Source organism: Erpetoichthys calabaricus, chromosome 4 (genome assembly GCF_900747795.2).
Source record: "Erpetoichthys calabaricus chromosome 4, fErpCal1.3, whole genome shotgun sequence".
In the NCBI taxonomy this organism is placed as follows: domain Eukaryota; kingdom Metazoa; phylum Chordata; class Cladistia; order Polypteriformes; family Polypteridae; genus Erpetoichthys; species Erpetoichthys calabaricus.
Window position 1 is genome coordinate 316527852 of NC_041397.2, and position 27505 is coordinate 316555356.

Below are 27505 nucleotides of genomic sequence, written 5' to 3' on the forward strand. Positions count from 1 at the left end.
ACATCATAATCTGCATTTACTTGGAAATGTACTGCACAAAATAAATTGTGGAAAGCCATACTAAGGCATTTCAAATGTATTTTCTTTACATTTTTCCAAAAAAGGAAACTCTAAAAGCTGCTTAAGATATTGCCATGTGGTTCTGGTAAAACACTTCTGTCACGTTCCCCCTTAAACAGCTCTGCAGACTTCTTCACTTTTCTTGTCTCACTATCTTGCTCATTTAAAGTCTCAGCATATTCATTGTGTTACAAGAGTTTTAAGCAGTGGGTTCAAGGGAATGTAAAACTGACCATAGACAACTGATTTATTCACAATTTGAGAAAGGATAATCAGAAAAAAGAATAACAGCAATATTAATATATATTTTTATTTTTTATATTTAAGGCCGTGGTTCACCACATTTGGCTCCTGCAAAAGGGTCTGAAGCCTTGCTTTATGTTTTCCTTGCTTTGTCAGTTCTCTTCAACATTTTACTGTTTCTCTATATAGGTAAGTATCATAGAAATATATTCATTTATTTAAAAAAAATGATGCTGAAATGTAAAAAAAAAACTTTTTGTCCACATACCTTGTAATACAAAGCTCAGTCATGTGCAAGTGTTGTGTGCTTTTATTTATGACCATATAAAAATGTTGCTTATGCCTGTTTCCACGCTCACTTTGAGAGGTATAAAAACTACACTTGACTTAAAGCCATGCACATTTTCACGGCTGCCTCACACCATACGTACGCACATTTCTGCTCTGTTTTGCAAACTGGTGGCACACCGTGTCAAAGCAGTGCTACTTTGTGTGGTCTCCCTTTTTCAGATTGTTTACAAGTTTAATTCACTTCATTGTAATCATTCTGTAACAATATAATGGTGCATGGAATGGCCAAACTATCATAGCAAATGGAAGTATTAGAAGAAAGCGTGTATATGTATAGATGATGATGACTGGCTCCTAAGTCGATTTCAATTTCCAAGAGCTATCCTCTTGACACTGTGTGCTGAACTGGTGCCAGCTTTACAAAGGCAGACTTTGAGGAATTGTGCTCTACCTGCTCCTTTGCAAGTTCTATGCGTAGCTTGCACGTGCTTGAAGGGATGCGGTTTGATAGATAGATAGATAGATAGATAGATAGATAGATAGATAGATAGATAGATAGATAGATAGATAGATAGATAGATAGATAGATAGATAGATAGATACTTTATTAATCCCTGATGAACCAGATCTACCAAATGATCCTCCAAATCAGACAGTGTTACAATTACGTTTGAATGCAATGAGCAGAAAATAAAAATGGGGAATCAGATGCAGCATTTATTTTTAACCAATTCATTCAACTTGTGGTCAGTATCACATAGCACAGCCCTTCTATTTCTTAGTTCATTGGCCACATCTCTTACAGCATCCACTATTGCATTTTGTGACTCCAGAACAGTCCATCAACACACAGCCAGATGGTCGCCCAGTGATTTCCAAGGCAGAGGTGTGTGAACAGCCAGCATCTGAAGATATGGTGGGCACAGCAGCAATATCACCACCTGGAGTCGGCATGGGTGTCAGCTTTTGTAATACAGATAAACAGATGGTGGGCTGCAAGTCGCTTTTTCACTTAGACTTTGATATCTGACCACTTTTTTATTTCGGACACTGTGTGACTTTCTGAACTTGAACTTTCAAATGTCTCCATCAAGCTGTATCACTCCATAACTTCCTTTTGTTGCTTATACCACTGCTTAAGACAACAAATAGTACATTTTTCCTTGCCTCCACTTCACATTAATTGAAATTCTTCTTTTTTCCACATGCTTTTGACATTGCCTTTAAACAGAACACTGAACAGAAGGGCCTATTTATATTAATTTTCATTTTCAAATATGCAAAATTCCGGGAGGAGTCAGGATGGGGCTGTAGGTGCATGCACATGCGTTACATTTCACGTTCTTTGGGATTTATAAATGGGAAGTGCGTGGAACATTGCATACATCCAGTTTTATGCATCTGGATTTTTTGTGCATACACACATTTCCAGTTTTGTCTGTACACCATGTTCTAATGTGAATTCTACACACGGTGTTATACATGAGACCCCTAGTTCCAGCAGCTCCTCATTCTGTCCTTGAGAGTATAATCATTTGTTGAATGTGTACTAGAGCACTCCAGTCCCTTGCCCCACAACCACTCCATGTTTACATCAACAATCTGTAATTTCAATCAAGCTTTCACACGTCTTCTGAAATTGTGTTTCAATAGCAATTGGCCAAAATAACAGGGAGTGTCACAAGTTCATTTTTTCCACTTCAACCACAGGTTATGTCTCTTTTAATCCAGATCCATGTAGGTGCTCCTGTAACTTTGATCTAGTGAGAAAAGAAGTAAAACCATTATGAAGATCTTTTCTGAAGTTCCTTTATAAGTACAAAATGGTAATAGAATATAACCATGAATATTATATTGGCAGGACAAGTATCTGAGAAGAGTTGAGGCTTAAAATGGAGGTAAATTATTGCAGTATGCTTCACACATTGCCATTACAATTCTATAGAAAAACACAACTGCCGAAAGACCACCTGCTCTCTGTGAGGTCTGCAAGCCCAATGATACTGTCGTGGTGAAGAGGTTATCACTAGTCCTTCATGCCTGGGAAGGTTAGACATGAAGGCAGAGGGGAAATTACACAAGTTGTTCTCCAGGTGGTGTTCCTCCATTCTAGGGGGGAAATGGAAATTGTGCTAAGGCCTCTTTCACTGCTCTACTTTTACACCCAGTGTACCAAATGGTCCTTATAAAAGACTCATCATGCTTCAACGTTTAACAATAGTGCTATGTCTTTGAAAAAAACTTTCTAGATAAATAGGTGAATACACACTTAAGTTCACAAAACAGATTAGTTTAAAATGAGCTTGTGTAACAGTTGGTGGAATCAGTCAGTTATGATGTGATATTTAGAGCCTTGTCACTCCACTGTTTCATTTTTCATAATGCATCAAAGTACCGCACCTGTGAAAAGTATTCATTCCTCCTGGAAGTTTTCCAATTTTAATATTATTAAAGTCGTTTTTTTTGCTTTTGTTTTTTTGGAACTTTGCCAAGTGATCAATATTAATTAGGACATTACAACAATCTAGACGAGAGCAGGCCATTTTGCCCAACAAAGCTTGCTAGTCCTTTCCAATTAATTCTTCTAAAAAATTATCAAGTCCAGCTTTGAAAGTTTTACTGTCTACCACACTACTTGGTAGTTTATTCCAAGTATCTATGGTTCTCTTTGTGAATAAAACCTTCCTAATGTCTGTGTGAAATTTCCCCTTCACAAGTTTCCAACTGTGTCCCCATGTTCTTAATTATCTCATTTTAAAATAACAGTCTCGATCCAGTGGACTAATTCCCTTCATATTTTTAAACACTTCAATCATGTCACTTCTTAATCTTCTTTTGCTTAAACTGTAAAGGCTCAGCTCTTATAATCTTTCCTAACAACTCATCCCCTGTAGCCATGGAATCAGCCTAGTCGCTCTTCTCTCGACCTTTTCTAGCTCTGCTGTGTCTTTTTTGTGGCCTGGTGACCAAAACTGCACACAGTACTCCAGATGAGGCCTCACCAGTGTGTTATAAAGCTTGAGCAGAACCTCCTGTGACTTGTACTCCACACATCTAGGCGCTATATAACCTGAAATTCTGTTAGCCTTCTTAATGGCTTCTGAACATTGTCTGGAAGTCGATAGCTTAGAGTCCACTATGACTCCTAAATCCTTCTCATAAGGTGTACTCTCAATTTTCAGACCTCCCATTATGTATTCAGATCTCACAGTTGTACTTCCTATGTGTCATTCTTTACATTTACTGACATTAAATTTCATCTGCCACAAATCTGCCCAAGCCAGTCTGCTGCTCAATTTGTTCTGTGATGATATAACGGATTCCATCTATCTTTGTATCATCTGCAAACCTAACCGGCTTGTTCTTTATATTCCTATCTAAATCATTTCTATATATTAAAAATAGCAGTGCCCCTAACACTGACCCCTGCTGGTCACCACTCTTAACATCGGCCAGTTCTGATGAGGTTCCTCGCGCTTTCACCCTCTGCTTCTTGTGTCTGAGCCAATTTTGCCCCCGTCTACACACCACACCCTGAACTGCGACTTCTTTTAATCTGATGCCCAACCTCTCATGTGGCACCTTATCAAATGCTTTCTGAAAGTCAAGATTAAAAATATAATATGCTTAACTTTGGTCTTATCCTTTTGTTGCTTCCTCATAGAATTCCTGCAAGTTGATAAAACATGACTTTCCTCATCTGAACCCATGCTGTTCAGAAAAACTGTTTTTCTTGCCATGTGTTACTCAATCTGTTCCTTAATATTTCCTTCCTTTTATTTGCCTGTGATGAATCTTACGCTTACTTGGATCTGCCCAATCACCCTTTTTATGTATTAGGATAATACCTATCATTTTCTGCTCCTTCAGAATTTCCTCAGTCTTCAATAACTTCCTAAAATATGTGTCAAGGGTTTATATAGATAGATTACAAATTACAAACATTTACAAATTACAAATATAAAACACACAATAACTGATGGCATATGTATTTAATATTATACACCTCATCACTGATGCAGTCAATTGGCATTAAAAGTACAAATACCATAATTTAATGGATATCATCTTTCTGGGGTTTCCATTGTTTGTATGTGGAAGGACAAACTTGTGGTGAGTCAGTATGGTAGCTTAACCTACATAGTGAAGACAGAGTAACTCTTCAAACAACTCCATGAAAAACCAGGGGATGGAGATAAAAAAATATCCAAGTGACTGAATATCCAGTTAAATAAGTCATGAAGAAAAGGAAGGAGTATGGCAGAGGTTTCCTCCCACAGTCCATAGACATGCAGGTTAGGTGCATTGGCAATCCTAAATTGTCCCTAGTGTATGCTTGGTGTTTGGGTGTGTGTGTGGGGGGGCCCTGTGGTGGGCTGGAGCCCTGCCCGAGATTTGTTCCTGCCCTGCGCCCTGTGTTGGCCGGGATTGGCTCCAGCAGACACCTGTGACCCTGTGTTAGGAGGAAACCAGAGCACCCAGAGGAAATCCACGCAGGGATGACCCGGGAAGCAAACCCGGGTCTCCTAACTGCGAGGCAGCAGCGCTATGCACTGCGCCACAGTGCCACCCCAAAAGTTTACCACTTATACAAAATTATCATCTTTGTATGCTTTACTGTCACCAGAACTAGAATCAACCATGCTGGAACTGGCCATTACTAAAGAACTGTTACTATTAAAACATTTTATTTTTTCCTTCATGTGCTTTCTGCAGATGGATCAGATACATGTGATCTCTTAAAACATTGCATTCTGTTCATAAGTGATGGTGTGTTAGATGTAATCTGTAGTTAGTGGGAACACCAGACATACCACAGCAGAACCGCATGCTGAAACCAAATTCCAGGTGTTCATGCGGTGTGATGTTAGTTATCATGATTTGCTGGCTTTCTTTGTAGTTGCTGTATATAATCTTTCCAAAGCCAGACACTAAAATGTACTGACCAACAAAACTTTTATTTGAAAAGCCTAATACAAAGCAGATCCTTCAGGTATTTGCATTTGTTTTTGATATTTATGGAATATCAGTTTTGATCATTTTTGGCTCCTTTTATTGAGTAAATTTATGGCAAAAGAATCTCATTTTTTAGGTTTTTTTAAGGTCAGGGAATCTGTTTTTATTGTCAGATTAACGCTATAGAACCTAGTTTGGAGTATCTGATGTTATGAATTGCTTCCACTGCCATTTTGTATATCATGTCTGCCACCATTTTGAATCCTTTTGTGAGGGACAGTTGGTGGGTGGGGCTACAGAGGTCATGACCCTAATACTATTTCATACCAGGTTTAAAGATCACCCGTAGTGGCATTTCTCTACCTGAATTCATATGTAAAATTTATGTGGCTTCTCTGCTTAAAATTCAAACCTTTGTTTGGTGATTCTGGTTTTGACATTAATCTTTGAATTTTTCACTTTGGTTTTTCCCTAAATTCTTGTTTTTTTGTTGAATGCATTAATGATCTGCTTGTTTTCAACTTTTCACCACATCCAGATCACACCTTTTCTCCTGCTCAGCCTTAATAAATATCATCTCCTTAACAAAAAGCAGAAGAGTTACCTGATACTATACACAGTTGTGAGAAATCGCTTTTTGAAAATGAAATTGTTCTTTGCACTTCACACACCCGAGCAGAGTGTTGATGACAAATTGTATGGTTTTGTAAAGGCCATTTGGCAGTGAAGTGATACAAAGCGGACCTCGCACAATGAGTGAGTGGGCTGTATCTCTGCTGAACTGCAGGTGAAGTTTGTTGGTAGCCTGACAAAAGAGTCCAGAGTCCAAAGTAATTATTTATTTATTTATTTATTTATTTATTTGTATTACCTTAACAACTGAAAATAACTGGATGCTATAAAATGTGTTAAATACTTCCCCCCCCCCTCTCTTTTCATTTTCTCTCTTCTTCTCGCTCAGACTTTTTCTGTTTTTAATATTTGACATGGCGCACTGTACTCTGATGACTATAAAGCATTATTTTAAGCTTTGACATTGCACACTTCATTTCTCTGTCTTGTTATATCATTCATAATCTCATAAGTTGTTTCTGTGTCTATACACCAGTTGCTACTCTTGCACTAGTTGTTCCTGTGTACAGTTCATTCGATTATAAGTAACTACAAAGCTTTGACATTACAGTACGTTACTACATTTTCCACAGTTTCTTTTAGAACATGTAGGTTGGGCCCAGACAGTGGTTCAAGCCCAGGGGCTGTCTTCTTCCATTTTCTAGCCAAGTTATCCACTTCAGGGTTGCAGAGAGCTGCTGCTTTCTTCGGCAGTTGTGAGTGCAACCTGGGGGCCAACTATGGATGGGGTACCAGTTGCCATATTGAATCCTTAGGCACACAATCACACCTAATCTCACAGGGACATTTTGAAGGTTCCAGTTGACCTAATCTGTATGTTCATTGAATGTGAGACTAAAATCGGAAAACCCAAATAAAATCCCTTGCACAGAATGCACCTCTCATTTACAGTATGAAATATTTTCCTGTTATTTATCATAAATATTTCATAAGTCTTTGAAATGTTCTTTTTGAAAGAAATGTTATTTTTCCTAACTTTGGTACATGTTAAGATGCACGTTTGGCTGTCTTAGTGTTAAAGACGATTTAATTACTAATATCTTTTTTTTATTCCTTTAGCCACTGAGAAGAAATGGTTCTCTTTCAGAAATCCAAAGAAAACTGAGTTGCAGCAACCCTGTCATGAGGTATTTTTTCATATAATGTGAGATAGTGAACATTGTTAATGCATGTCTTCATTGTCTAGCACTGCAGGGTTTTTCTCTGGAGGAGATTTTGTGGACACCATCGCACTTATGTGTCATGGCCCACTAGAAAAGTTTTCTGCTCAGAGGTTGCTCTTTGATTGTCCATGAGGTTTAGAAGAATTTCTCCTTCAAGTATGAACTTTGTCATAGATGTTGCTCTTAAAATTCCTCAGTGGAAATAGCAATACACAAAAAGGAGACAACTGAGGTAAAAGAAGTTAAATTTGCTAAGCATGTTATGTGAGATCTCTTTCTAGTCTTGTTTTTATCTCTTTCAAGACGTTTTATTTTTTACTCATCATTGGACTGATGCCTTTATCCAAGTGAATTACAACCTCTGAGATACGATTGTTTTTCCAGTTACAGCACAGGCAGATGAAATGACTTGCTTATGGCTACATGATGTCAGTAGTGGGATTTAAACCCATAACCTCAGGGTTTGATTCCAAAGTCTTAACTACTAACCCCACACTGCTTGCCTTTTTCTTCTCAAATGAGTTTGATTTAACTGGAGAACAGCAATATAGATAACAGTAACTAATAGTATTATTCATAGACAAGAATTACAGTTTTGTAATCAAAGTAAAGTGTTTTTATTACCACAAACAACTCTCCATACACAATGAAAATACTTTTGAATTTCAAATAAAAATGTCTGCTACACTTCTTGAGCCCATTGTATGAGTTTGCTGAGATCTCTGTTGAAACTCTGTACTGTTGATCCCAAGTATTTAAACTCATCCACCTTTGCCAACTCTACTGTACTCCCTGCATCCTCACCATTCCACTGACCTCCGTCTCATTCACACACGTTTTCTGTCTTGGTGGTCCTACTGTCCTTCATTCCTCTCCTCTCTAGGGCATATCTCCACCTCTCCAGGGTCTCCTCAACCTGCTCCCTACTATTGCTACAGATCACAATGTCATCCGCAAACATCATAGTCCACGGGGACTCCTGTCTAATCTCATCTGTCAAACTGTCCATCACTGTTGGAAATAAGAAAGGGCTCAGAGACGATCCCTGATGTAATCCCACCTCCGTCACTCCTACCGCAGACCTCACCACTGTCACACTTCCCTTATACATATACTGTAAAAGTCTTACTTACTTGTTTGCCACACCCAACTTCCTCATATAATACCACAACTCCTGTTAAGGCACTCTGTCATATGCTTTCTCCAGGTCCACAAAGACGCAATGAAACTCCTGGGCTTCTCTATACTTCTCCATCAACACCATTGTGGTACTCTTTTCCAGCATGAAACCACACTGCTGCTCACTAATCATCACCTCACTTCTTAACCGAGCTTCCACTACTCTTTCCCATAACTTCATGATGTGGCTCATCAATTTTATCCCCATGTAGTTACTACAGTCCTGCACATCCTCCTTATTCTTAAATATCGGCACCAGTACACTTCTTCTCCACAACTCAGGCATCCTCTCACTTTCCAAGATTCCATTAAACAATCTGGTTAAAAGCTCCACTGCCATCTCTCCTAAACACCTCCATGCACATCTTTCTCAGCTCGGTCCCTCTGTCTCGCCCACCGGTCCTTTTCTCCCTCCTTAGTGTCCAACCTCTCATACAACTCATCATAAAGCCTTTTCTTTAACCATCGCCACCTCTCTCTTCACCTTGCGCCTTATCTCCTTGTACTCTCGTCTACTTTCCTCATCTCTCTGACTATCCCAATTCTTCTTCGCCATTATCTTCCTCTGTATACTCTCCTGTATTTCCACATTCCACCACCAGATTTCCTTTTCCTCCTTCCTCTTTCCAGATGTCACACCAAACACCCTTCTTGCTGTCACCCTTACTACATCTGCTGTAGTTTCCCAGCTGTCTGGTAACTCTTCACTGCCACCCAGTGCCTGTCTCACCTCCACCCTAAACTCATCCTTGCAGTCTTCCTTATTAAACTTCCACCATTTGATCGTTGGCTCTGCCCTCATTCTCTTCCTCTTCTTGATCTCCAATGTCATCCTACAGACCACCATCCTATGTTGCCTAACTACACTTTCCCCTGCCACCTCTTTGCAGTCTTTAATCTCCTTCAGATCAACTCTTCTGCATAGGATGTAATCTACCTGTGTGCATCTTCCTCCACTCTTGTATGTCACCCTATGTTCCTCCCTCTTCTTAAAATACGTATTCACCACAGCCATGTCCATCCTTTTGACAAAATCCATTATCATCTGACCTTCTTCATTCCTCTCCTTGACACCATACCTTACTGATCACCTCCTCGTCTCCTGTATTCCCTTCACCAACATGCCCATTGAAATCCACTTCAATCACCACTTTCTGTCCCTTGAGTACACTGTTCATCACTTCATCCAACTCACTCCAAAAATCTTCTTTCTCATCCATTGCACACCCAACTTGTGGTGCATATGCACTAACAACATTCATCATCACACCTCCAATTTCCAGCTTCATAATCCATTACTCTGTCTGACACTCTTGTCACCTCCAGGACACTCTTGACATGCTGTTCCTTCAGAATAACTCCTACTCCATTTCTCCTCCCATCCACACCACGATAGAACAATTTGAATCCCCCTCTGATCCACCTGGCCTTACTCCCCTTCCATTTAGTCTCTTGCACACACAATATATCAACCTTCTTTCTCTCAATCATATCTGCTAACTCTCTCCCCTTACCAGTCATACTGCCAACATTCAAAGTTCCTACCCTCTATTCCACTCTCTTTACCTTACTCCTCTCCTCCTGTCTCTGGACACGTCTCCCCCCTCTTCTTCTCCTTCTTCTGCCAACAGCAGCCCAATTTCCACCAGCACCCTGTTGGCTAACAGTACTGGTGGCAGCCATTGCTCACCCAGGCCTTGACCAATCCGGCATGGAAATTTATATCGTTGTCCACATGTTGGTCTGCCAAAATTTTATACCAGATGCCCTTCCAGACATATCCCTCCTCATTAATCTTGTCTTGGGACCAGCACGAAGAAACACACTGTTTTGTGCATCCCCTGTGGCTGGGTTAAAATTTGTCACCGTAATAAGCACTGGAAATGCAATTCATGGCACTTTCATTACTCATTTTTTTTTCCACAGCTATAGAGCAACTGAGGAAGGAAAATATTTACTTTATATTTTTGAAAAGATTTGTTTCCTCCTTTTCATTCCGCATAATAATTTGATGGCTTGTGATATCTTACTGCTAAAATGACAGCTTTATGTAATGAATGCCTGGTGTTTGGCCCATCCATTTTTAGGTGTTCTTGTATATAATGCCCAAAGCACCTGTTGTGATAGCTATATTGTCTGTCTGCACAATTTGTACACTTATCTTCAATGAAATTTGGCAAGATCGGTTCAATATTCATTGCAATATCTTGAAAACGTTGTTCTGTACACAGTTTTACAATTCAAAAATGTCCCATTGTAAAGCATTGGTAAATTTACAAACTTGTCTATCTTAAAAAAAATATATATTCTCTGCAACTTCAAATTAGTTCACCATTTCAATTTTACCTTGAGTGCCAACTTGTATATTTTATATACTTCCCTCTTTTTCATGCCTAATAGCCACTACTGATGGCAAACAGATCCCCAATGCAAGATAGTGAAACACCCAACAGACTGCATGCATGGGGTGGGACATCGGTGTCGCTTAATGTTTGCGTGGGAGGGACTGCAAGCCCAGTCGGGTGCATGCAGAAACCTCTCAATTAGCAGGTTGTTTCAGCTTTGTGAAGTCTTCTCAGTGGCTTGAGCACAAACAAAAGAACCAGTGCATTAGAACCTCAGTTCACAAATGCGTTAACTGATAACAAGTTATTTCAATAATCTTCATAAACATAAAAGTATAAAATGCAAGCAAGGAAAACAAAATGTTATCTAGATATGAATGAAGTACCCTGTGACATTAAGCACAAGAGTAAATAAGCATTTACACAGCATCAGCTTTACTCTAAACCAGCTTCACAGCTCTATTATCTACATAAATTGCAATGGTCCACTTTTTTACTGTCACTGTTATTTCCCAGGGTAACCAAACGTCTGGATGACATCGACAGTTCTGATTTTAGGCAATGCATCCTGATGAATAACTGAAGAATATCAGAATGTCTCAGTTTTAACATGCTGCCCATTTAATAAAACATTGCTCCACCAAAACAAACATCCTCATAATAGATTTAGAACTGTGTGTATAAAACTACAAGGGGGATTCCCCCTCCATAACCCAGTAAGATGCTATATATGTACAATAGTGTGATCAAAACTCATGAGGGGGAAATGTTGATTAAGAACTTGTTCTGGATTTGAACAGCATCATGACAATGAAGAACCATACAGAAACACTGCCATTTATTTGTTTCCACTTCAACCACTGTGTGCAGTCCTCTACTCTACATTCATTTGTGAAAGTTTTTTTAGTGTACCCCAGTCCCTCTCTAATGATGATGATATAGAGCAGGCCTTAAACAAATGAGGATGGGCTTTATGTGTAGGCATACAGTATATGCTACACAAGTTTTCTTGTCACCCATCCAGAGTGCCACATTCACCCATAATGTTCTGTCACTGTAATAAAATTGGCTTTTCACTTCTGTTATTTACTAATATTTGCCATAACTGAATAGCTGTGCAAAACTGATTTCATGAGAATTACTACAGCCAGATATACTCGAGCAAAGGAAGAATATATTATAAAGGTTTTTTAGGTTATGTTAATTGGTAATTGCAAATTGTGGTGTGTGTGAGAGAGAGAAAGAGTGAGTGGTCCCTGTGATGGACTGGAGTTCTGTCCAGGTCTGTTTTCAGCCATTTACCCAATCCTGGTGAAGACAGCCTTTGGCTTTCAAAACTCTGAAATGGATTGCAAGGTTCTGAAACCAACCTCCTGACCTCAGTCCATTGAGGGCTACAGTGCCTGCACAGGCCTTGAACACACCTGAAAGTTAAGCCATGAGTACATTTTGTAACTTGATTCTTTTGGTAAAGCTAGTCCTGATGTTGCCACCTTAAAGGGTAAGGTGTTACAGTAAACAAACATTTGCTGATTTATTAATGAAATGACTGTATGAATTACTATTTTTGTCTCCTATCCAGAATGACCTGCATTATGCAGAAGTGAGTACCATGGAAAATCAACAACGGAGAGGGCAAATGAATAAACACACGGTGTATGCTGAAGTCCAATTAAGAAAATAGAACTTTAAAATGGACTTTCATATTCTGAATCGGCGGTGCTTTTAAACTTAGGCTGCCTCACACTGCAAGTGTGTCTGAATACTGGCAAGAAACCAACTGCTTTATTTGGTAAAATGCAAAAAAAATAAACACATATATGCCTTGTTGGTTTACTTCACAGATGACCACTGCATTATTAAAAAATATGTTTTCTATCATGAACTACCAAGTGTGATTTTTTTTTCTTTTCTTTTTGCAATGTAATACTGTAACAGTCAAATTTGTATTGAGCTGAATTAAGGGGGATGACCGTCTCACCTTGTAAGATGACAAATATAATCAAGTTTACTGAATAATGGTCAGGGCACTTAATCGTTACAGATTATTAGGCCATTAAATAGTACTTGGAAATGGAAAAAATGTATTCATTCTGGCAGCTCCAGAGTCCAGAGATGCATGGATCATAACATCTGACAAGAGGAATAAAATAAGTTTAAAAAAGCAATTGGACAGTTTTATTTCAAATACTTAAGGATATATCAAATGTAAACTGTGAATCTTTAGACAAAATTGATTAGCGCTTTTCTGAGCTAGGCAGCACCTGAAAACATATCATGGATAGATATTGCATAGTGGGCACTAAACATTGGATAGACAGGTTGACAGATAAATATGAACAGCACTATATAATAGATCGATAGATAAATAGACATGTGAAAGGCACTGTATAATAAATAGTTATATATGTGAAAGACACTATAAGATACATAGACAAGAATAGCAATATATAATAGAAAGACAAGAAAGGCACTATAAGATACAGTAGATAGATAAATAGATGAAAGGCACTATATAATACATAGATAGATAGATGTGAAAGGTGCTATGTGATGGATGGATGGATGGATGGATGGATGTGAAAGGCACTACTTGAAGGATAGATAGATGTGAAAGGCACTATATGATAGATAGATAGATAGATAGATAGATAGATAGATAGATAGATAGATAGATGAGGCACCAGGAGGTGCTCCAGCTCGCCAAATGCCCAACACAAACAGGCACGGACACAAGGTAAAAGCCCAAAGAGACTTTTATTCATGGTAAACTCTTTAAGATAAGTGTTTCCCTCCACCACAGCCACAAGTATATGCAATAAGCAGTGTATAGCACAATAAAGCAACTCTTTTCTCCATGTCTCTCTGGTCACTGCCTCCTCCACTCCTCCATGCAAGCTTGGTCCACCTGCCACCCGACTCTGGCTCATCCATGTGAGGAAGGCAACTCCTTTTATCTTCCACCTGAGAGTACTTCTGGTCTTCTATATACATGCTCCAAATGCACTTCTGGGTGAGGTTGGAGACACCACAAAGTAGGGTTCCCCAGTCCCTGCAGCACCCCTTGGTGGCACCCACAGTAGCCCACAGGGCTGAGTTGAAGAACTCCAAGTCCCATGCTGCCCTGTGGAAATTTGAGACAATGACGCAGCCATCTAGCACTCTGGGGGGGATAATGCCCTGTGCACACTCTCTCCCCCATTTCTTCCATTACGAGGGCATCCTGGACAGGTAATAACATGGGCCATCCCTCACAGTGCCCCTCTCTCAGCTGAGTCTTGTAGGGCAAGTCACCCATTCCCAAGAGGGCTGCTCCAAGGGAGGCTGTCAGGGTTGGCCAGTCTATGGCTCCCTCCTGAAATATAAAGCCAAGATTACTGGGAAGTGCTGCGTTGACACTGTCTCATGACACCTGTGTCTGTCACAAAGGGATAGCACCTCCATCCAAGTCCTGCCCCACAGCACTCATAGCACTGTTGTCCCCATTTCAGAGTCTGCAACCCACGAGTCTGGAAACAGGATGGGAATCTCTGCCTCCCTTTCTGCACAGCCCAGATTGGCACGTCTCTCCACATCAGCAGAACAGAACTCTCAAACATACTACATTATTAGGAGACCTGACCTGTCTTTCATGGATCTCCTTTTTGACCTGGTGTGTGGCAACAGTCTGCATCTCCCTATAGGATACAGAGGGACCCTGCAATGCCTGCACCCCTTTTGTTTTGCGTGTGATTGTCGGAGATTTAGCATGGACCTGGATGGCCTGGACACTGTTACTAATAAGCCGATCTGTCTTGTTCAACCCTATGTCTTTCTTCCCCGGACAATTGGTCATCACACTCTTGTTCACTGTTTGGTCCAATGCAACTCGTTTCATTTCCGAATCATCAGAGGACAATTTGCATTTCATCCTTTTATTCTGTATGGTACCCATGCCACTGATGTGTACTACTGAATTCACCATAATAGGAAGTCCGACACCAAGCTGCCACCGCAAGTATTCTTCTGCCCACTCTAATGACCCTGGCCATCTTCTTCAATTCTCTGATTATCTTCTTGAAGCTTCCGATGATCTGTAACAAAGAACGTACAGGCTGGAGCACCCACTCCAAGTCCCACACATCAAAGTCAATAGTTAGTTTGGCCAGCAATGGGATTGGCCCAGTCTGTATGTTGGCCCAGTCTGCTAGTCGAAAGCATGCGGCTCTCCTGCACATGCTCTATTGGTTTACCTGGAGGCTTCTGGGAGATGGAGTTCTGGAGGCTGGCCAATTGCTAACTGGTTTCTCCCTGTATCAACAGAATCACCAGAAACCCTCTGAACCTCCTTATCTATGGTGGAGAAATGTTGACTGTTGCACATATCCGCCTTCCCCTTCTGTGAAATCACATCCATTGGTGTAGGCTCCAGATAGTATGAGGGCCACCATCCATCTACACCTTCTCACAATCCCCTGGGGCAGGTCTCATGTCCATCTTTGGAAATTTACAGGGTGAGGTGCACGTCAGTCTATTCATCTGAGCGCATGACATTGACGTTGTTTCCAGGATCATTCAGGGGTTGTCCCTCATAATAGATAGATAGATAGATAGACAGACAGACAGACAGACAGACATAGGCTGTTTTGATAATGGAGATGAGTCAGAGTATAGTAGGCTTGTAGAGCACTTTGTTTTGTGGTGCAGAGAAAACTAACTGCAGATCAACATTAGCAAAACAAAAGAGCTCGTGGTGGACTTCCAGCATGTGTTACAGCCTCTAAGACCAGTCATCATTGAGGGGGAGGATGTGGAAGTGATGCAGAGCTCAAGGACCTGGGGGTTCACATAGACAACAATCTGGACTGGTCTGACAACACATTGGCTCTGGACAAGAAGGGTCAGAGCAGACGGGACTTGCTAAGGAGACTCATGTGTTTTGATGTATGGATCAAACTGCTAGAAATGTTCTACCGGTCCATAGTAGCCTGTTCTATGCTGTGGTCTCCTGAGGAAGCAACCTCAAATCTGAAGAAACACAATTCCTGATCAAACGTATCAGGAAAGCCTGCATCATCACAGGGCTAACCCTGAACACACTGGAAACTGTTGTGGAAAAGAGGATGGGGGAAAAACTGGTTGCCATCATGAAAAATCCCCTCCATCCCTAATTTAACTGGGATTTTGTTCAGTCTTTTCTGTTTAATCAAGTTGCCAAGCTTATTGGTAAGCAATATTTTTGCACAAGTAGTTTTTGAGATACATCATTGTATTGTTGTGGAATTTTATCTTAATATATCTACTTTATAGCACCCCATGTGTAATCTTATCTGCACATGGACAGCTGCTTTCCGCAAAGAGACTTACTAGCTTAACATAAGCACCAAACCATTAAGGTACAGAAGGTACAGGTAAGAAACAGTATAAAATCACCACTATTATAAACCAGCATTCACAAAAACACAGTTAAATTGATGGTAGAAAAAGTCAGTCAGTCAGTCATTATCTAACCCACTATATCCTAACACAGGGTCAGGGGGGTCTGCCGGAGTCAATCCCAGCCAACACAGGGCACAAGGCAGGAAAAAACCCCGGGCAGGGTAGCAGCCCACCACAGGGCACACACACACACACCCAGCACACACTAAGGACAATTTAGAATCACCAATGCACCTAACCTGCATGTCTTTGGACTGTGGGAGGAAACCGGAGCACCAGAGGAAACCCACACAGACACGGGGAGAACATGCAAACTCCATGCAGGGAGAACCTGCGCCACCATGCCTCCCTGGTAGAAAAAGTAGGAAATGTATTTGAAATGAGACTTTAAAGGTTAATAAATTTTTTTGAAAATAAGTCTTTTTAAAGGTGATGGAAGATGAGTATTTTCAATTCTGGGAAAAGAGCTGCTTCAGTTTGTTTTTCGGTGTGCAGGGGTCCTGCCAATTTCTATTTGGTTCTTCAGCCTATTGCTGTTTCCTTCTCTACTCTGCTTTCTTTTTCTCTGTCCTGCTGTGCTATTCTCTTTTTGTTTGTACATCATGGACCCCAAGACTCACTTCATGTTAAATTAAAGGATTGTAAGAATAATCAATAAGTGTTTTCCTTTATCAGGCTGTTTGTCCATTTGTATTTTAATTACCACAGGTCTAATAAATTAACAATCTGTTACCTAAAAGATAAAATAATCTAAAAGAAACAAGGCTCAAGTCAATAAAGATACAGAAATTAAAATCAATCTATAGCAGTCATTAAAACTATTGTAAGAATAAGAAAAAACACAGATAAAACGCTAATCTTACTCTGCTGCTTTGGGCAACACTCGACTCGTTACTTTTTTTCCATTTACGCATTAGATACGCTATATTTTTGCCAGAGAGAAGCCGCCATTGGAGATACTGCATGACTGTTTCACCAATCAGACATAGCAACAATAATCACATTACTCGGTTTCACCAATCATATGTAGCCATGCAGTCACATGACCACACACAAACTGTGGTGGCATAGCAGCACAAACTCCTCACAGACAGCGGACAGAAAGAAAGAATACATGAAAAATGGCAGAGGCAACTTTCTCCAATGCTAAAACTGAAGAGGATGAGAATGAACACCACTGGCCTCATATAAAAAGCATGTTTCGCTTACACACAGTGCAAAAGAACAGCTATATAATGCGATGGCTTCTGTGTCTGCAAAAACTAACGGACATTTCAGCATACAAAAACTTAATGTCTAGCCCGAGGAAACATGTCGTGGTAAGTTTTACATAAATTCATTTTTTGTGGATGTTAGTTTTGCTAGCTTTGTTGTGAAAGACTGAGATTTGGAACTTTGTGTTATTTGTGCATCTTTATTTTGTAAAGATGTTATTTATTTGTACTCAATTTTTATTTTATTATTTGGAAATAGCAGAATTTGAACATTATTTTATATTTTTGTCTGTCTTGTTACAACATTTCCAAAAAAATAAATAATTTATGGTCAAACAGATACTCAGTACTTGAGTAGTCTTTTCACCAAATACTTTTTTACTCTTACTTGAGTCATATTTTGGATGACTGCTTTTTACTTCTACTTGAGTAATATTATTTTGAAGTAATGCTCCTCTTACTTGAGTACAATTTTTGGCTACTCTACCCACCTCTGTTAGGGACATGACCATCAATCACTACTTCTGAAGAGGGAGATAGAGGAAAGGCATAAGGCAACAGTGCCAACCCCTGGTTGGGAGTGCAATTACACTTATTTGAGCCTTTAAACACCTGAGCATTAGACCTGTAAAAACAGTGCTATAAGCGTTAGTTCCAAGCGTCACTCAAACAACTGTATAGACGTGTCTCACATAAGTGTTAGACTTGAATGTCACTCAGGCTGCAAAAGTGCCAACAGTCTTTATTGCCGGGTATTGCTCAGGAAACGACATAGGTGCGTCTTGCCTAAGCGACAGGCCCAAGTGTTACCCAGGCAGCAGTGCAGACACGTCTTCTCCTAGCATCATAATGGCGTCTCGAAAGAAATGTTTTTCAATAGCCGAGGTGTTGTACGCTCTTGACAGTGATACGAGCGGTTATGATGAAGTTAATCTGTCTTCAGGCAGTGAAATTGAAATGGACATTGAAATCGAAAGTGATTGTGATGAATCTGAAAGTGACACTCGTGTCAGTCGCACATGTGCCGTTCAAAAAGCTGATCAGTCTGGAAAGAAGGATTCACGCTACTATTGTCACAACTGTGAAGTTGGATTGTATATTTCACCATGGTTCAAGATATATCACACAAACTGCTCATTTTGACAGCATATACGATATTAGAATTATTTTTATTATTATTATTGTTATACATTCTACACTTCTGACTTTGTACTTTGTGTTTTGTATGTTTTACAGTAGAAAGATTGAACTTAATAAATATGTCATTTTTCAAGCCAAGAAAATGCAACTCTTTTTACGTGTGTTTTTGAGAAAAAATGAACAATAAGAAGGCTATGTTGTCTCTGAAATTCACTTCTGTGGCAGTATGCAAATAGTGTGTTTAGAAATGGATTAAAGAGTCCAGAGTTTAAAAGTTTAGCTGTTTAAAATCAGAGGGTACAGATTTTCAAATTGCTGGCTGTTTATTCAAGTGTCCTTACTGCTGGCCCGTTAATCAGTGTTAGATCATCAGGGTCACATTCTGATTTGTATTTGCAGTTATTTTTTTACATATTGCTTAAATCAAGTTCAATATTGTGAGTTATGAATATTAAACTCATCAAATGGCTTATTTGTTATGCCATATACAATCATTTATTTAAATATACATATACGCCCACACAGACTCACATGCCAGCACACGCGCATACACTCACTCCTACACATTCAAAGCAATTTACAAATGAATACAGCCGACAGCAAGTTTTCCATACCAGAGCATGTGCTGGATGATGGAGAGAAAGAGATGAACACACACAAACACACACACAAACACACACACCTACACACACACACACAACTGGATCTGTAAAGGCTGATATGCACAGAAGCATCAAGCCACTGCTGTACCAATCTGTGCAGTTTGTTTACTTCATTTGACCCAATGTGTTTAGTTTCAAATTAAATATTATTGAACTGGTTCTTATTCAATTTCCTCTTCATTTTACTTGTGTGCATAATAAATATTTTATAAGTGAATATAATTGATTATATATTATTGTACAGCACTAATAATTGTATTGCTGTAACATTTTCCACTGAGTGATTTCCAGCGGTATTACTAAAGTGTACATTATATGGAAGCATTGCATATGGATCATTTCATACCAAGTCTTTCATTCCTTCCATGGCAGGGATGTTGAATATCATTGTACACATTGAATGTTTCTAATTTGAGACATTAATGGTGGTAGATTTTGAAAAGCAGCCCCTCTCAAATGCAATTTCCCTCCTCTTATTGCTCTTCCTCTTCACTTATCTGTGTTCATCGTCCAACACAAGTTTCAGTCCAGACGTGCCTACTGCCAAGCTAACAACACCTTTTTAATCATTTAACCACTTCAGAGCGCCTGGCATGAGAAAGGCAGACACAAGCACGCATTCTCAGTTCTTCACATGGCCTTCTTCTTTTTGCAATGTGACACATTTGGCAAACCACATGTCATCTGTGGTCCTCATCAATGCTGTAATGGAAAGAGCTGCTTCTGCAGCAGAAATGAAGTGACAGTACATTTGCTCTCTTTTATGCTCAATAGCTGAAGTTACATACTGTACATTCATTTTTACACAGACTGAACACTTTGCCCTGTTTTTTGTAAAACAGATGAAGTGTGAAGTGGTTGGGATGAGGATCAACATCTTTAAGTCATGGTTCTCTCTCATAAAGCAGTGGACTGCTGTCTCCAGGTACGAGAGGAAACAAATGCCCTCCCTGGAGAAGTTCAAGTATCTCAGGATCTTCTTCAGGATCTTGATGGATAAAGGGATTGTGAGATTGACAATTAGATCAGAGCAGGCATTGTGCGAGTTCTGGGTGGTGAAACAGGAGCTCAATCTAAAGAGAAAACTCTTGGTTTACTGGTCGATCTACATCTCTGTCCTCACCTGTGGGTAATGACAAAATGAATGAGATTTCAAGTACAGAAATAAGGTTTCTTCAAAGGGTGGCTGGACTGACACCCCATGATAGGGTGATAAGCTCAGTGATTTGGGACAGCTCCAGAGTACAGCTGCTGTTCCTCCAGATCAAGACAAGCCAGTTGAGGTGGTTTGGGCAAGTCATAAAGGTGCCCCTCAGGCAGCTGTCCGTAGAGCTCCTCCGGGTACGTCTCACTGTGTGCAGACCCTGTGGCAGAGCCAGGACATGCTAGATGCATTCTGGCTGGGAAACACCTGGAGATTCTTTGGGACGAGTTGAAATCTAAACTTTAGGTCAGGGAAGTCAGGGCTGATCTGCTACCATCATGACCTTTACCAGGTAAAGCAGAAGATGAGTTGAAGATGCTCTGCTCTGTACTTCTAAAATTTATATATATATATATTTTTTTTATTTCTTACTATATTGAGAAATTGTTCTGTGTACTGTACTGTACTGTATTGTATTGACCCCCTTCTTTTGACACCCACTGCACGCCCAATCTACCTGGAAAGGGGTCTCTCTCTGAACTGCCTTTCCCAAGGTTTCTTCCATTTTTCCCTACTAGGTTTTTTTGGGAGTTTTTCCTTGTCTTCTTAGAGAGTCAAGGCTGGGGGGCTGTCAAGAGGCAGGGCCTGTTAAAGCCCATTGCGGCACTTCCTGTGTGATTTTGGGCTATACAAAAATAAACTGTATTGTATTGTATTGTATTGTATTGAAGATGAGATGAAATGAAATGTGATATTTGTCCCTCCTGTGTTGCTGCATCATTGCTTTTTACTAAAAGGCTACTTGAGTGGGCTGCCAGGCTCATTTCCTAATTTTGGATTTGATGAGCAGGAATTAATGGACCTTTGACTTATTATGCAGTTGAGATTGTGAGACAACTGTCATGCAAGAGTGTGAACTGTGGTTTTATGCCTTCACTGCCTGATGTTACCGCAGCTGTCCTGTCTGAAATGTTGTCTTGATGACATACGAAGCCTTTGGTGCAAGTCTGAAATCAATCAGTCTAAAACACAGAGAGCGCATTTCATAGAGAGAGAAAAGAACTTCAGAAATCAAACACATTAAAGCTGTCCTGAAAGTGCAGTAGAGAGAAGGAGACGGGAAACTCTCATTAGTGGAAATGAAAACAAGTCTGAAAAGGCAAGCATGCCATTACATATACAGGTGTGTTCAGGGAATACGGGAACTGTTTTGAAACTTGGAGCATTTTTATTTTTTTATTTTTTTACTTATTTATGAATTTATGATTTGTTAAGTTTGATTTATTTGGATGTGATTGTTACTTGTTTTTAAAAAATTCAATAAAAAATTAGAAATATTACATTTTTGTTTATGAATTATTTTTTAAACCATGTCACATCATTCCAGTAAAATTAGAAAATAATGACAAGTATTATCACAGCACATAAAATCCATTATTTTAACAGCAGTTTATAATATCAAGAAGGGGGACCGGAGGGTGTGTTCCAACTACAGAGGGATCACACTCCTCAGCCTCCCTGGAAAAGTCTATTCGGGGGTCCTGGAGAGGAGGGTCCGTCAGATAGTCGAACCTCGGGTTCAGGAGGAACAGTGTGGTTTTCGTCCTGGTCGTGGAACAGTGGACCAGCTCTATACCCTTAGCAGGGTCCTGGAGGGTGCATGGGAGTTCGCCCAACCAATCTACATGTATTTTGTGGACTTGGAAAAGGCGTTCGACCGTGTCCATCAGGGATTCCTGTGGGGGTGCTCCGAGAGTATGGGGTACCGGACCCCCTGATAAGGGCTGTTCGGTCCCTGTACAACCGGTGTCAGAGCTTGGTCCGCATTGCCGGCAGTAAGTCGAACCCGTTTCCAGTGAGAGTTGGACTCCGCCAGGGCTGCCCTTTGTCACCGATTCTGTTCATAACTTTTATGGACAGAATTTCTAGGCGCAGCCAGGGTGTTGAGGGGGTCCGGTTTGGTGGACTCAGGATTGGGTCACTGCTTTTTGCAGATGATGTTGTCCTGTTTGCTTCATCAGGCCGTGAACTTCAGCTCTCTCTGGATCGGTTCGCAGCTGAATGTGAAGCAGCTGGGAAAAAGGAGCTGAGCCGTAAGGCAAAGCTCTCAATTTACCAGTCGATCTATGTTCCTACCCTCACCTATGGTCATGAGCTATGGGTAGTGACCGAAAGAACGAGATTGCGAATACAAGCGGCTGAAATGAGTTTCCTCCGCAGGGTGTCTGGGCTCTCCCTTAAAGATAGGGTGAGAAGCTCAGTCATCCGGGAGGGGCTCAGAGTAGAGCCGCTGCTCCTCCACATCGAGAGGAGTCAGATGAGGTGTCCTAATATAAGCGAGAGTATTTGTCAGAGTCTTTGTTACATCTTGTCTGATGAAGGGGCCTTAGCTGACTCGACAGCTTGCATTTGTAATCTATTTAGCTAGCCAATAAAAGGTGTCATTTCACCCTCCTTTCTCCTCTATCAATCTATGGCTAACACGGTACAACACTCTACTGCTAGGGAGAGAAGAGCAGAAACACAATGGTGCCTATGCGATTCGTGAGGCTGTACAAGGACCAAAGCTCAGCATGGCACCCTGTAAACTCCAACGGTTTGGCAACAGGGGCCTGAGCGAAATTAAGGGTTGTCATATTTTTAAAATGGGTGTTGTCCTCCTTTGTTTTTAAAAAAATGCTAAAACTTTGAATTTGTGCTATATGCACCTAATAATCATTCCATTGACCAGTTTCCATACAATTTGGTACAGTCTGCGTTGGTTTAGACATGTGCAGAGAAGAGATGCTGAGTATATTGGGAGAAGGATGTTAAAGATAGAGATGCCAGGCAAGAGGAAAAGAGGAAGGCCTAAGAAAAGGTTTATGGATGTGGTGAGAGAGGACATGAAGATGATGGGGGTAACAGAACAAGATGACAAGGACAGAAAGATATGGAACAAGATGATCCGCTGTGGCAACACCTAACAGGAGCAGCTGAAAGAAGAAGAAGAAGAGTGTTAGCCATCATAACAAGTCATCTTTATGAGAATTCTCTGATTTTTGAGGCCTTGGTTGAGTGCTAGCTTTCTGAAAGTGAGAGTCAGGCTGTGCCTCTTATGGCTGAGGGTACTGCTCTAGAGGGTGTGAGGGTCTGCTTTGAAGTCCTAATGCAAATATACACTGAGCAGAGTTTGTGCACATCGTAATGGCAACTTAGGGTCTCTGGTTTTCTTCCTGGCTTTTGGGCTATTTGATGAATCCACCAACCAGATGATTCTGCCCTGTTATGGACTGGTGGCTGTCCACAGTAGATTACTCTTTAGTTTTTAATTGCATTTTACCCATAGATTTGATTTGAACTTTCAAGTTGCATGACACTTTAAGAAGAGGTGTACACTGTTGAGATAGAATGTGAGGGTAAACTTAAAAGGATCCCATCTGATTAAAACTCATCTTTAGTGATGTGAACACCACATCCGCTGACTTTGATCTGCTTTTAGCCTTTGTCAAGCAGTCAACCTGTCTGCACTATTTGACTGCCTATTTCTATTTAAAGTACAGCAGCCCATATAACAGGTCCTACTAAACCACAAACCTAAGGTGCTACACCAGAATGGGGCACACACAAGCTTAAGAGAGGAATAGAAAGCCCTGGGAGGGGTACATGTGGTGGGTGTCTATTCATTACTTGCTTTGTCTAATAGTGTAGCAAAACCAAAATGGCAAGCGTAGTAGTTTTAGAGCTTTTAGGCAGTGCCACCCAGCGGATTAGACATTTGCTTCTAGTTAAGATGCTGCCTCAGTTGTTTCCTTTGTACATTTAGACAGGTGCATCTGATTTTATTTATCTTGATTTTCAGGGGCTTTTGATCAGATTCCATATGAAAGGTTAATGAAGAAACCTAAACAAGTGGGTATTTAGGACATGGCGTATAAGAGGGTACAAAACTGGCTCAGACACATGAAGCAGAAGCTGACAGTGCAAGAAACCTTATTAAAATCAAGAGATGATAAGAGTGGTGTCCACCAGGGAGAAGTGCAAGGGCGACTTTTATTTTTAATATAGACTGTATAAATTATTTGGATAAATTACAAGCTGTTCATGTCTGTGAACGATACCAAACTAGGTGCAATGCATAGAATCTAGAATCAGCCATATCACAACAGAGGGACTTCGACGGAATAGAGGCTTGGGCAGATTTGTGGCAAATGAAATTTAATACATGTTTAAATTACTGCTTCATATTTAGTAGAGCAGAGCTGGTGAGTATCAGGTTGACACAGACTTAAGCGTTTAGAGATTTGCTACTGTGGAAGATGAATGTTCTCTTCGTTCCCTTGTACTAATCCTTGTTTAAGGAGTTAAGCAGAAGTAAGCTTTAAAAACATGCTTTGCTGAGCAAACAGAAAAAAATATTTGTCAGAAGGACTCATTTTCTAAGCTTCCACACTGAGACTGCCCTATCACGTTCTCCCTTTGTTTACATCTTAACGCCATAACAAGGAGCCAAGGAATCAAGTTGCACAAGGAGCATTGAAGGGGCTCAAGGATTGTGTATAATAAAGTGTTGACTGTTGCATTTTCATAATGAATATTAAATCACGCATTCTAGGGGGTATAAAAACCTGCCCCACCCAATAAACAATTGTTCAGAAGGGCCCTGATGCTGTCATATAATATTGATTGCCTGCTTTTCTGAAACCTGCTCACTGTGACGATGTGAAAATAATAAAGCTGCTATATGACCACACCTTGTCTTGTCTAAGTGATCGTCCACACTACTTGAATCTAAAATGTTTGAAAAGATACAGCTAAACTGGTATGTACACGGATGTATTCTCAATATGCTAACACATTGCACTAATAAGACCCTATTGGAAGTATTGATTGCAGCTTTGGGGGGTCAGATTTATAAAACTTACATATTCACAAACAGAGACTCAAACAGTGTTTACAGTAATCCCTCCTCCATCGCGGGGGTTGCGTTCCAGAGCCACCCGTGAAATAAGAAAATCCGCGAAGTAGAAACCATATGTTTATATGGTTATTTTTATATTGTCATGCTTGGGTCACAGATTTGCGCAGAAACACAGGAGGTTGTAGAGAGACAGGAACGTTATTCAAACACTGCAAACAAACATTTGTCTCTTTTTCAAAAGTTTAAACTGTGCTCCATGACAAGACAGAGATGACAGTTCTGTCTCACAATTAAAAGAATGCAAACATATCTTCCTCTTCAAAGGAATGCATGTCAGGAGCACAGAATGTCACATAGATAGAGAAAACAATCTCTAGCAAACAAATCAATAGGGCTGTTTGGCTTTTAAGTATGCGAAGCACCGCGGCACAAAGCTGTTGAAGGCGGCAGCTCACACCCCCTCCGTCAGGAGCAGGGAGAGAGAGAGAGAGAGACAGAGTTTGTTTTTCAAGCAAAAATCAATACGTGCCCTTCGAGCTTTTAAGTATGCGAAGCACCGTGCAGCATGTCGTTTCAGGAAGCAGCTGCACAAAAGATAGCAACGTGAAGATAATCTTTCAGCATTTTTAGATGAGCGTCCGTATCGTCTAGGTGTGCGAACAGCCCCCCTGCTCAATCCCCCTACGTCAGGATCAGAGAAAGTCAGCGCAAGAGAAAGAGAAAAGTAAGCTGGGTAGCTTCTCAGCCATCTGCCAATAGCGTCCCTTGTATGAAATCAACTGGGCAAACCAACTGAGGAAGCATATACCAGAAATTACAAGACCCATTGTCCGCAGAAACCCGCGAAGCAGCGAAAAATCCGCGATATATATTTAAATATGCTTACATATAAAATCCGCGATGGAGTGAAGTCGCGAAAGGCGAAGCGCGATATAGCGAGGGATTACTGTACACAGCTTTTCACACAAAAGATGGAAATTATAAACAAAAAAAAACTTGATGAGAGAACTTACATGTATAAGGCTACTCTGATAAATCCGTATGCATCACTTTGGACAAATGTGGGAAATAATGAAACACTTGATGAAGCCAACTGAATGAGGACTCCAAACTACACCTCAAAAGTGATTAATATGAGGCTAAATCAAGAAGTAAAGGCAGTTTGAAAATTATACTGTAACATTATGAATGTTGCTCATTTCAGGTAAGCCATAGTACACTTGAGTATTTGCTTCCTTTTCAGCACTGTTTCAAATTGTCAGATTCTTTATTCTTTAGACCCTAACACGAGGAGACTTGCCACACACACTACATGGTATTTTATGAAATCTTCAATACAAAGATTATATATACTATACACTGATGAGCCGAAACATTTGGAGCACTCCAATATTAAGTGAACAATGTTGACTATTTCATAAGAGCAGTGCATGTTAGGGTCAGGAGTATATTAGACAGTAAGCTGACATGAGGTACTTGTAGTCGATATGGGCTGCTCTACAGACCTGAGTGACTTTGATAAGGGAATTATTGTTATTGCTAGATGACTGGGTCAGAGCACTTCTTAAATGGCAAGGCTTGTGGGGTGGGGCTGGGAGTTTGCTCACAGACAGCTGTGGTGGGTACCTATTGACAGTGACACAAGGAGAAACAAATGAACTGTTGACATTCTGCTGGGCCACTAAGATTCATTAATGCGAGAGGTCAACAAAGGCCATCGCCATCTGGTACACACCAACAGAAGGGCTACTGTGATGAGAGAGAACGACATGCAATGCATATGATAGGTTTGAATACACGATGGATGGTGTCACACACGTGCGCATGGGAAGCAGCTAAAAGGCTTGAATGTGAGTAATCCTGAGCCAGACCAGGAGGTGGCAGAGTGAACTAACTCTTTTTCTCGCTTTTCTGCAGACCGTTCACGGGAAATTCCGCCTGGCCCCTGATGACATCAGTTCTGGTTCCGACCCCTTTGACGTCACTTCCTATACTGGCCTATAAGACTGCCACCTTTCCTATATCCCCTCAGTTCTTTTATGGACTACAGTCTGTACATTTAAGTACAAATCTTTAAACATTTTGCAGCCAGGGAATAATATACGGCTGACAGCTCCAAACCTTTCTGTGGCTCTTTTTAAATTTTGCGACAGTGTT

General features: G+C 40.4%; 3 protein-coding genes across 4 annotated transcripts in view; 2 read left to right on the plus strand and 1 right to left on the minus strand.

The window, feature by feature from the left end:
- Positions 1 to 12898, plus strand: part of LOC114641105 (uncharacterized) — a 39768-nt gene extending 26870 nt beyond the window's left edge. The window contains exons 3-5 of the mRNA XM_028790227.2: positions 388 to 492; positions 7243 to 7310; positions 12453 to 12898. Coding sequence (XP_028646060.1) covers positions 388 to 492; positions 7243 to 7310; positions 12453 to 12554 — 275 coding nt within the window. The 3' untranslated portion in view covers positions 12555 to 12898. The remainder of the gene's footprint in view (positions 1 to 387; positions 493 to 7242; positions 7311 to 12452) is intronic.
- The window catches only part of LOC114641108 (CD276 antigen homolog), a 722545-nt gene that overhangs the window by 544788 nt on the left and 150252 nt on the right, over positions 1 to 27505 (plus strand). The gene's annotated exons all lie outside the window — the stretch shown is intronic.
- Positions 1 to 27505, minus strand: part of LOC114641109 (CD276 antigen homolog) — a 745815-nt gene that overhangs the window by 483553 nt on the left and 234757 nt on the right.